Source organism: Notothenia rossii, assembly GCF_949606895.1.
Source record: "Notothenia rossii genome assembly, chromosome: 11".
Taxonomy (NCBI): domain Eukaryota; kingdom Metazoa; phylum Chordata; class Actinopteri; order Perciformes; family Nototheniidae; genus Notothenia; species Notothenia rossii.
Window position 1 is genome coordinate 29,941,639 of NC_136910.1, and position 10,493 is coordinate 29,952,131.

At 37.6% G+C, this 10,493-nt stretch overlaps 2 protein-coding genes across 9 annotated transcripts; one reads left to right on the forward strand and one right to left on the reverse strand.

Annotated features, from left to right (window-relative positions):
• The first annotated feature begins 32 nt into the window (after positions 1-32).
• Positions 33-5,993, forward strand: LOC307025181 (uncharacterized protein). Of its 7 annotated transcripts, none has more exons than XM_079659792.1 (12): positions 33-166; positions 460-657; positions 884-1,122; positions 1,225-1,325; positions 1,436-1,608; positions 1,922-2,116; positions 3,068-3,154; positions 3,243-3,496; positions 3,574-3,699; positions 4,537-4,677; positions 4,833-4,941; positions 5,359-5,993. In XM_079659792.1, exons 2-12 carry the CDS (start codon positions 510-512, stop codon positions 5,373-5,375), a joined length of 1,590 nt encoding a protein of 529 aa, XP_079515918.1. In that variant the 5' UTR covers positions 33-166; positions 460-509; the 3' UTR covers positions 5,376-5,993. The 7 variants fall into 7 exon arrangements, with proteins under 7 accessions (XP_079515918.1, XP_079515917.1, XP_079515920.1 ...); XM_079659791.1 differs by having other exon boundaries at positions 5,383-5,993; XM_079659794.1 differs by having other exon boundaries at positions 4,843-4,941.
• LOC307025183 (uncharacterized protein) lies at positions 5,683-10,207 on the reverse strand. Of its 2 annotated transcripts, none has more exons than XR_013804103.1 (6): positions 9,498-10,207; positions 9,273-9,406; positions 7,657-7,804; positions 7,318-7,566; positions 6,947-7,162; positions 5,683-6,191 (listed from the first exon to the last, which is right to left on the reverse strand). XR_013804103.1 is itself a non-coding variant. In XM_079659798.1 (6 exons), exons 1-6 carry the CDS (start codon positions 9,890-9,892, stop codon positions 5,991-5,993), a joined length of 1,398 nt encoding a protein of 465 aa, XP_079515924.1. In that variant the 5' UTR covers positions 9,893-10,202; the 3' UTR covers positions 5,683-5,990. The 2 variants fall into 2 exon arrangements, 1 of the variants encoding a protein (XP_079515924.1); XM_079659798.1 differs by having other exon boundaries at positions 6,947-7,217; positions 9,498-10,202.
• Between the last annotated feature and the right edge of the window lie 286 nt (positions 10,208-10,493).

Here is a 10,493-nt window from a genome sequence, read left to right on the forward strand (position 1 = left end):
AAAGAGAAATAAAAAATGCATGTAAAAAAACAGCTTGGGCCTTAGGAGGTCGAGGAAGCTCTCAGCAGAACTCCTCCGGCCCCGACGGCGACCTCAGCGGCGGCGGGGGCTCCGGCGACATCGGCGGCTCCACTACCTGCCGCTCCACTGCGAACACCTGTCCAAGGTAAGCTAACTTAGTTTAGCTAAGTCATTTAATGTCAGCCAAGTGTGTTAGTAATCAATGACTTTGGACACAGGTGTAGGTTAAATTAGCGAACAATTTGGAGATGGATTGAAAAGTGTTTGTATGCGGTAGGTGTGCGCGGTATGCTTTGTGTGTGTTCAATGGTGCGGGCATACAACGCTAATCGGCAAAATAGTGTTAGCTCGCAGCAACCACTACATTTAAATAGACGGTGAGGCTAACTGTTTTAGCTGACTGGTGACCGATTGAGTTGTCATTGTTCTGTGTTGCAGCCGAGGTAGCAAGGCTTTTCGCGCCGTATACCGGTGGCGCCAGAAGGACTATGAGACGACCAGCACAAGTCATTCGAAGAAGCTACACACACACGGTCTGTTGTTTGGCAGACCACAAGGTGGAGAAAGTTCCAAGCGTACAGCATAAACAGGAACTTCTTTCTTCAGGACTTGGAGAGCAAAAAGTGACATTTTTAGGTGAGTAAGAAACTAAGACTTTAGCAAAACCATAAAGAAAGTACTCTACTGTCTGTGGAAAGTTGAAATTGTGCAGTTATGCTCGGCATTTCTTTTTATAGACAAGTATTTCCATATGTTCATATTAGACTCAAACTTAGGTTGATTTATCATGTTGTGAATACGTTATAACAGGCTTATTTGCTTAGTTTTTGGTGAGTCAATATGATGTGCTTTTATTCCACAGGGAATGACAGCGATCCAATGGTCATATCAAACAAACTTATGGAAGTGTTCCCGAAGCTCCAAAAAGGCGGAGGCTTTGAATTTCTTAAAATTGCAGGATCTACTCGTAGTCGAAATCTGGCACTACTTCCGTGTCCCAGCTCTGGATACACACTTGCCTTTCTGAAAGATCCATCAACGATGATTGGACAGTCCACAATCTACATACGTCCACTTCAACAGGATCTAACCTTAGATTGTGTAGTGTACATAATTTCACACACTCAGTTTAATGCATATTTAAAACAAAGCTCACTGGTGACATTTAATCATTAATTAAAAGTATTTTGTTGTTGTTGCTAGGAGAGCTCAGGTCATGTCTCTGGTCCAGTAATCCCCTGCATCACTTGCCAGAATGAAGTTCCCTTTTCAGAGATGAAGCTGCACAGATTGAGCTGCAATGGGTATGTACTTCCTATAGAAATTGAAGGATGGTGTATTCTTTTTTCTTTGGGAAGTGTTGTGCACACAAACAAGGGAGTGTGACCATAATCTCAATTTTGTTAACTTGAAGGGCACCCATGCAGGCATTAGAAAGAGAACAAGAGGGAGGTGAAAGTGAAGAAAATGATAGCGGGACAGCTCCAGTCACTGACAGTCTTCCAGTGAGGCCATCAACATCAGCTGAGGGTTCAGTTGCCCCAGCAGCGATTGATGAGGATTTTGGTCCCAAAGAAACAAACAACGGTCTGTGTCATCACAATACAGTTGCTATAAGATTGTGTGTAATTTAAACTGTGTCAATAGAAAAATAACACCTGTAAGATATAATTGGATAAGCTAATACAATTACACAAAACAATGGGCAATAGGGTTATATATTGTTAAAATATTTTGTTTTTTTTACAGAAAGCGGTTTTTATATCAACTCAGCTTTGTAAAATATTCTGTAAATGTTCTCTTTTTCTGTAGACTGAGAGGATATCTTAATCTGCGGGTAACATCCCAACTAACAACATGTCTGTCTGGAATTGATCACTTTATTGTTGTTTTTTTCTAGATTGGAAGCTTATTAAGGAACCAGCTGAAGCTGCAAACGTTTTCAAAGAGCATCTTTTAAGGGAACATGCACCTGGAAAAGCACTGAGAATGAAGATGGATGTAAGGGACTCCGAAGAAGACAGGGAACGGGAACTTCTGTCATTCTATAAACAGCAGCAAGAATGGGCATGTCCACTTCATTGTATTCTTGTTGGTAAGTAATATAAAGTTTGGGTTACACTTTACTTGAATGGGTGTGCATAAGACGGACAGGATGCTGTCTTAATCATGACATGATGCCTGTCATGACACTTTATGACTGTCATAAGCATTCATTAAGTGACATTCGGTAAATGACGTCACTTTTAATGCCAAGTTGACATTGTTGTTGACATAGACCAAAATAACATAACCTGTCATAAACATGACACAGAACACCTTATTATCAAACTTTTTGAACGTTTTTGCATGTCTAATCTGGTGTCCTCTGTGCCAGTTATCTCTCAACCTATTTCCAACAAAAAAGGTAATGTAAAAACGTAAATAAAGCAGTAAAAAGAACCAACAAAATGCCTCGTCAATTCTGTAGATTCCACACTACAATGTGAAAGCTATCAATATATGACAGTTTAATGTTACGTTAAGACATAAAGCTAAATATATTTTCAAAGTTTGATAATCAGGTCTTATATGTCATGTTTATGACAGGTTACGTTGTTTTGGTCTATGTCAAGTTGTCATAACAAAGACATCTCAAACAAAGTCAACTTGGCATTAAAAGTGACATCATTTATCGAATGACACTTGATGACGACTGTCATAAGCATTCATAAAGTGTCATGACAGGTGTCATGTCATGATTATGACATTATCATGTCAGTCTTATGCATACCCATTCAAGTAAAGTATTACCAAAGTTTTTAATATAAATGTATCAGTAAAGTTTATAACACTCAGGTTTTTATATGAAATTGTTAAATGGGATCCATAAATCATATAATTGAAGATCACTGATGAAAAAAGATCTTGCATAATACACACATACAATATTGACTACTTTTTCCTTGCTTGTTAAATGTTACCTAATCCTGTTACCTGGATCAGTCAGCCATTGTTTTGCCACTGTTATTTATTAATTATAATTAATTCATCAATTTTATTTCAGGTGACGTTGCTGTTGGGGAGGGAGTGATGCGGTACTTTATGACAACAATAATATCCAAACTTCAGTTTGGATTCAGTCTAGATCTTGGTAAGTCTCTTCCTATTGTAAAGATGAAAATGTATTTCAGTGGTTAATTGTTTTTGATTTAATCTCTAGATCTCTGGATACTTTACAGGAGGAATGGGCCGAACACTGCTATTTGAGGGTGAACCTGATCATCTTGTTCCAGCTGCATCAGAGGTGCTTATTGAAAGTGACCTCTTCCGGGTTGCAGGAAGGATGTTGGCCCACAGCTTTCTGCATGACGGCCCCCATGTCACAGGATTAAGTCCTGCTGTAATTCATGTACTGTTCAATGGGGACCCTGAAACAGCAACTGTTGTTACAGAAGACTGTCCTGATCTGCACATCAGGAGCATCATAAAACTGGTATGTAATGTCAAAAAGATTGCCTTGCAGAATTATTGTTTGGGCAAATGTAATCACTTGTATGATTTGGATTTTAGCTTGAACATGAAGAACTTACACCGGAACAGAAGGACGCCGTTTCAGATCTTTCAATGTCCTGGGATCTCCCAACAGTCACCAAAACAAATCGGAGATGGCTACATAACAAACTTCTACTCCATGCAGTGAGTCCCTATTTATTGACGGAATTCATTGCTGTAGTTGTTGAAATGATAAAGTGTTGTGAACCCTGGGTTCTTATGTCAACACAGGAAGAGATGGAAACATTAAACATATTTGGTCTTGGCCCATAGTAATGTTAGTTATTCAAAACCAGCATTAAATACATACAGTTTAACTACTACAATGTTTCTCATTCCTGCAAGTGTTATTAGAACAATGGTATATTTAAGAAACCCCAATTTCACAAAAGTTGACCCAGTAGGAAAAATCATCATAAACAAAATGCAATCCTTCATAAAAAAAAATCACACTACAGTACATCAAAGCAGCTCAAAAACACTCATCTGGTTGTGTGAATTTCCCTTTTGATAATCTACTCTAAAAAGGTGATAGTTAGGTGTTCACCACTGTTAACTTCTCTTAGTACCGTATTTGAGCACTAGACACCAGGTGCTGAAACTTAGAAAGTGGCATTTCCCCATCATCCATCATTGTCTTAAGCAGAACAGTTATGTCAGGTTTGCATGAAGCACCACTTATTCTCTCACAGGCATTTTGGGACTGTAGGCAGGAGAACTAGCATTCTCTTTAACTTGTAACCCAGGTAGAATTTTTTTTGTTGAAAAATAAAGGGACATTCCAGGAAAACACATTTGATTAGCGGCGTACGTACATTATTCTAGAACTTGAAAATGTCTTATAAAGGGTTGCTATATTGTGTAGTAGAGTGAGGATGGATTTTATAAAGCAAGTAATTTGCTTTTTATGAACATTTTCCCTACTATTGGCAAATTTGGGTTGAGGATTTCATCTGTAATATGGATTTTTCTGCCTCTTAGGTTATTGGGAGGACCATGCGCCAAATCAAACAGTTGAGAAAAGGACTGAAAGATGTGATGGTATGGCCCCTGTTGACATCTAGGCCAGATGTTGTCCCTCTTCTTCTCCCCAAAATGGCTGAAATGCAGTTCACACCACAGGTAAATCAGTAATTTAGTTAGATTTGACTTCACTTGATGAATGTACACACATCTTCAATGACTGAGCTGGTTCTCTTTTCCTTTACCAAGAATGTATTCTGCCTATTCCTTCACTAAAATAAGTTCTTTTTAAAATAATTACTTTGTTCTGTAAGATGCTTCTAGACAAAATCACATGGCCACTTGAGGACAGTGATGATGAAGACTTTGACATAGAGTCTACGTGCCGCATCACTGGATTTCTAAGGATGTTCATTGAAACAGGTAATTAACATTACAGGTGAAACTCGGAAAATTAGAATATCGTGCAAAAGTTCATTTATTTCAGTAATTCAACTTAAAAGGTGAAACTGATATACTCATTACATGCAAAGCAATATATTTCAAGCATTTTTTTTTATAATTTTGATGATTACATTTATTGATTTCATAAAATATTCTAATTTGATTCTTTTATTTTTGGTTTTCATAGCTGTAAGCCAAATCATCAAAATTATAACTGAGGCTTGAAATATTTCACTTTGCATGTTATGAGATTTGTTTCACCTTTGGAATTACTGAAACGAATGCACTTTTGAAAGATATTCTCATTTTCCAAGTTTCACCTGTATTTGGCTAATTTATTCTCTTTAGCAACTCTTCTATGTCTCATTGATATGAATTAAGTTGAACTAAATATAGTCTTGAATCCACTTTGACTTTTAGCTTCATCGGCTACAGCTGCTGACGTTCTGGGTTGGCTGGGAGAAGCTTCCTCCTGAACTGAAAGTGGAGATTTCTGGTGGAACCCTTCCTACATCCTCCACATGCTTTGAAACACTAAAGCTGCCAGCCCATTTCAAAACATTCATGGACTTTGAGAAAGCACTCGTCTCTGCCATAAATAGTGTTCAGACTGGATTTGGACTTGTTTAAGTGTTTTTCGGACAGATGTGCACTGTGCAGTTGGTCAGGTCAATTGACACAAGTTCAGTGTCTTTGAAAACAAACAGTGAACATACTGTGTCCAGTAGTTGACAATTGTTTTATTCAAAATAGTTTTTTCCATTTACTTACACCCAACCATTCTGCATCATCAGCTTTCAGTGTTAAGAGAGCAGTATTCATGTTATTCATTCAGTGGTCAATAATGAGACAGCAAGTAAAAGGAGTGTGTTTTAAGTTTAGGAAGTAATGGAGCTGTGCATAAAGTCCATTTACAAGTTCATAACAGTGATGGAAGAGCTTTAAGGCTAAACTGATTTTAAGGAATGAAGCATTTTACAAATATGATTGCTTGTTCTAAGATGCCAAATAAAAGCATTGGTTGGACATTAGTCTGCTATGATTCTTGATAAAACTTGCACAGTCTCTATATATGATCTAAGTGCATCAGTTACAGAAACTCCTGGAGCTGGCAAAATGGCAGCCTCTTCATCGGAGAGTTCATGGGCCAGCTGAATCTCAGGGACTGACACAGTGCCTCCATGAAGACTGTGAGGTCCATTCCAGTCGATCCCATAGTCTTCATAAACCTGAATGGAGGACAAGCATGATCAATCTTGTACTTAATACATCAAACTAGTTTCATTACTCAAAGTATTAAACCCTCATGCACTGTTGGATGTTTTCACTCTTAAATGTGGCCATAAATGTTGCTGTGTTACAGAAAATGGAATGATTTTTGGTGACACATTAATTTGAAATGAATTTTGTAAATATAATTTTAAAAATGTCACTAGGTCAATAATACACTCGGCAAATTCTCTACCTGCATCAAAGTCGTGGCTGGGGGAAAAAAGCCACTAAAATGAACAATAACGAGTCGGTAGTGGTTTCTAACAGTGCACAAGGGTTAAGTTTGTTATTTTTGGTCACTAAGTCAGTTGAGAAATTATACATATTACAAATAACCGAAGAAAAAATCCAAGGCACTCTAGTGAAAAAACTATAAAAAGCCTTTAGGATGGCCACTTAATGATGAAATGGTTAAAACTAATCAGTACATAATTCAAGATGGGATACAACCCACATATCAGCAAACAGCCTTCTTATGAAAAAAATTACTGAGCACTATGGACCCTGTTGGTTTTTGGTCGCCTATATAGTTTTGTAAAATAATACAGCCATGAATACTATAACTATAACTCAGGTTGTTCTTTAAAAGCTCAGGAGACCTTGATAAGATGTATGATTCATTTAAAGTACCTTTATAGCATATCATTTCTCATATAATTCCATTAGGGAAACAGACTATTTAAAAAGTGTTAAAATTTGATCTTTCTTTAACCTCAGTAGGGTCCTCCATTGGGCCTTGCTCTCTGTATCTTCTCCAGAGTTGCTGTGGTGACTGATTCCTTTCAGTTCTAAGACCATGAAAGTTCCATCCATCTCTGAAAGAATCTAGGCTTTGCTGAATCAGAGGAAGGAAGATCCGGTGCAGTGCGAAAAGATGGACTTCATTGTCTGGATTCAGTGTTCCCTGATCTTCCAGTGAAGTGAAGATCTGATGAAAGAGGTCCAGGGCATGTTCATACACATCTCTCCACATCCTCTCTATTCTGTTTTTAGGATCAAATTGACAATTGGTGTTAATTTGTGGGTGACATATTCAACTGGTAATGTTTGTTGTGTGAGCCTAGTTGCCAAACAATTTTTTACCGCTGATTGTGGACACTTCTTCCTGTGATGTGCGAATTCCTGTTGGCACCTCTGCTCCTGATCATGAATTCTGCTACATCTGCATTCTCTCCTCCTTTATCAGACCGTACTCTTGATGGCAGCCCATACTGCTCAACAGCAGCGATAAAGCTCTGCAAGACAGTTCTAGCTCTATTATTGCCAGCCACAGTCAGGTAGACCACCAAACGACTGAATCCATCCACCCCACCATGGACAACAAATCTCCACCTGTAAGGCAATTGTAAACACACAAAAAACAACTTTACTGTAAAACAATTCTACTGACAGATGCATTCTTTATCTGCCAATATCACTGACCTGATGAGCTTATGGTGGCCATCTACATGCCATAAAGAGTTCGGGCCAGGAACAGAATACTGGCGTCGTCTTAACACACGCAGCCTTAGACGTCTCATGTGGACTCCCTCTGCATCGACTCTGCGTAATGAGTCTTGCAGTCTTGAGACTGAGGATAGAAGAATGAAATAAAAAAACCACACACTCACACCTGTTCAATCTACTTGACTAGTGCTGGAACAAAAATACTTGTGGAGTCACTTAATTTGAGGAAACAGTGTCATAACATAGTGAGGTGTGTACAACTATTACAGTGCAGAACCATGTCAAAATAACCAAAGTTAACTAAATTTTCTGAAAGAGAAAAAAGTTGTTACACCAAACTTAGTGATAGGATATTTTAATACATGGCTACTGGCTTCAAGTTAACTGCAAATAAAATGACTGGATGCATTGCAAATAGAAACATAGGCTACATGAACATTATCTTAAAATTAGCTAGGCTCACTACTGTATAGTTCATTTTCAAATAATAGATACAGTATAAATAAATGTAATCATTACCAATTCTGTTAAATTGATTGGTCAATCGTTGCATTCTACAGTCTGTTCTCACCACTGCTATGTATAACACGCAGTTGTTAGGGACACCGCTACAATTAGAGGAGCATAAAGGAAAAGAGGTTCAAGAGGAACTATGTAGGATATTTGCCTTATTTAATCAGCTTCGGACTAATGGTGATGGTTAGAAAAATTACTCATAACTTGTTACAGGGAGAGTGAAGGCGTGGAAAACAACCATGCAAGATCAGAGTCTGACAACACTACATAAATACACACATATAAAACATACACCAGAGGTGGGTATAGTAGCCAAAAATTGTACTCAAGTCAGCATTGTTACGTTAGAACAATATTACTCTAGTAAAAGTAAAAAGTAGTCATCCAAATAACTACTTGAGTAAGAGTAAAAAAGTATTTGGTGGAGAAAAAAAACACTCAAGTCCTGAGTAACTGTTGAGTAACATCTGATTTGTCAAATAAGAACATGAATGTAATCAATAATAATCTCTTTTTTGGGGGGGCTGTCTATTTTCATCTGGCCAGGGACTACAGCTGATAATATCTCTGTTGGCTAAAGCTGCCCTTTCTGCTGTTATGGTTACAGTCAATTAATTGGGATTGTCTACGATATTATAAATGAATAAACTTCAAATTCATGTATTTTAAACAATACTTCTTAACTACAGCACACATATATTAAATCTTTACAAAAGTAACATAAATCAAGGCACAAATATTATATGTACATATATTTAATACTCAGGTGGGTAGAGAAGCCAACAATTGTACTCAATAGTATTGTTATTTTAGAACAATATTACTCAATTAAAAATATAAAATATTTTTCATTAAAACTACTCTTAAAAGTGCAATTTATCCAAAAAGTTACTCAAGTAAATGTAACTCATTACTACCCACATCTGATATACACGCGTATGTAATCCCTCCATGCATTGATTTCTAAACGGCTTTGCGTTTTCTCACGACCCAGAATAGAGTTAGCAAAACATAGGAGAAATGACCGTCTCATTCTATATTATCCCTTACATCAGGTCATATATTATTATACTTACTTGTAACACGCACACCTCTTGCATTCAGATGACCTCGCATTAGCTTGTAGCCGGTGTTTGGATGTCTTCTGTGGAGTTCTGTTACAATATGGTCCAACTCCTCATCATTCACTGCTGAATAGAGGTCGGTCTTTCTGCACAAATAAAAAAAACATATTAGTATCGAGTTTGTTACACAACACCGGCCATTCATAAACTGAAAACTCGTGAATGTAGTGTAAATACCTTAGACCATTTTGTTTCATACGCCTTCTGATGGTCCTCTTTGAGACTCCGAACAATGCTGCAATTTGACAAACTGGTGTTCCAGAAAGAACTTGGTGTTCCAAGACTGCACTCGGTATGTCAAACGCCAAACGTCCTGGTCCCTGTGTGTGTTGTATCTGTTGCGCCCTGGTACCAGAGAAGCGGTGGAGTACTTCCTCTAAATTTGCAGTCACTCTACGATCAATATCTTGATCGGAAAGGGCGGAAATAACTCCAACAATTTCAATAAACTCCTCTGCTTTACACGCTACCTGCTCTGGGTCAGCAGGTCCTGCTTCCACATCTTCAGCAAGGTTTAAAATATCTCTCACCAACTCCTGAGAAAGTTGAAGAATGTCCTCCGTAGCCGCCATGCTTGGAAAGGCTTTAGACGAAAGCAATGGATAGACTAGATTTGCGTTAGCCCCGCCCCCTGACTTTGATGGGTGAGTTTGACAGATAAAATAAATTCATGAAGCGCTGCAACACAGGTCCATGAAATAATTAATTAAATAGTGAAATAATTATATGTGGTTTTTACATTGAATGAATACGTATTTGAATGAATTAATGACACATTTAATCACATATTTATGTATTTAATTCCAATTTTAATTAATTAATGACACATTTAATTAATTATTTAATGATGTATTTATTTATTTAATTGTGTCACAATCCATCCTCCATACACGATAAGGAGGGAATACAGTTTGAATAAAAGTAATAAAGTACAGTGTAACACTGTACTTTATTACTTTTTAATGTACAAATACGTTGTTACTGTACGATATCAATAACAATAATCCACAGCTCCTCTCTTTGCTCCAGAGGATAAAAAAAATTCAGCACCGATGGGGGGGTACCCGAGCAGCACCCTGCCAAGGCAGTAAACCTAGGGGAAACACTGGACATTATGCAGATTTAATCACCTGAAGATGAAAATATAGATTCAGCGATATGTACCATTTTAAA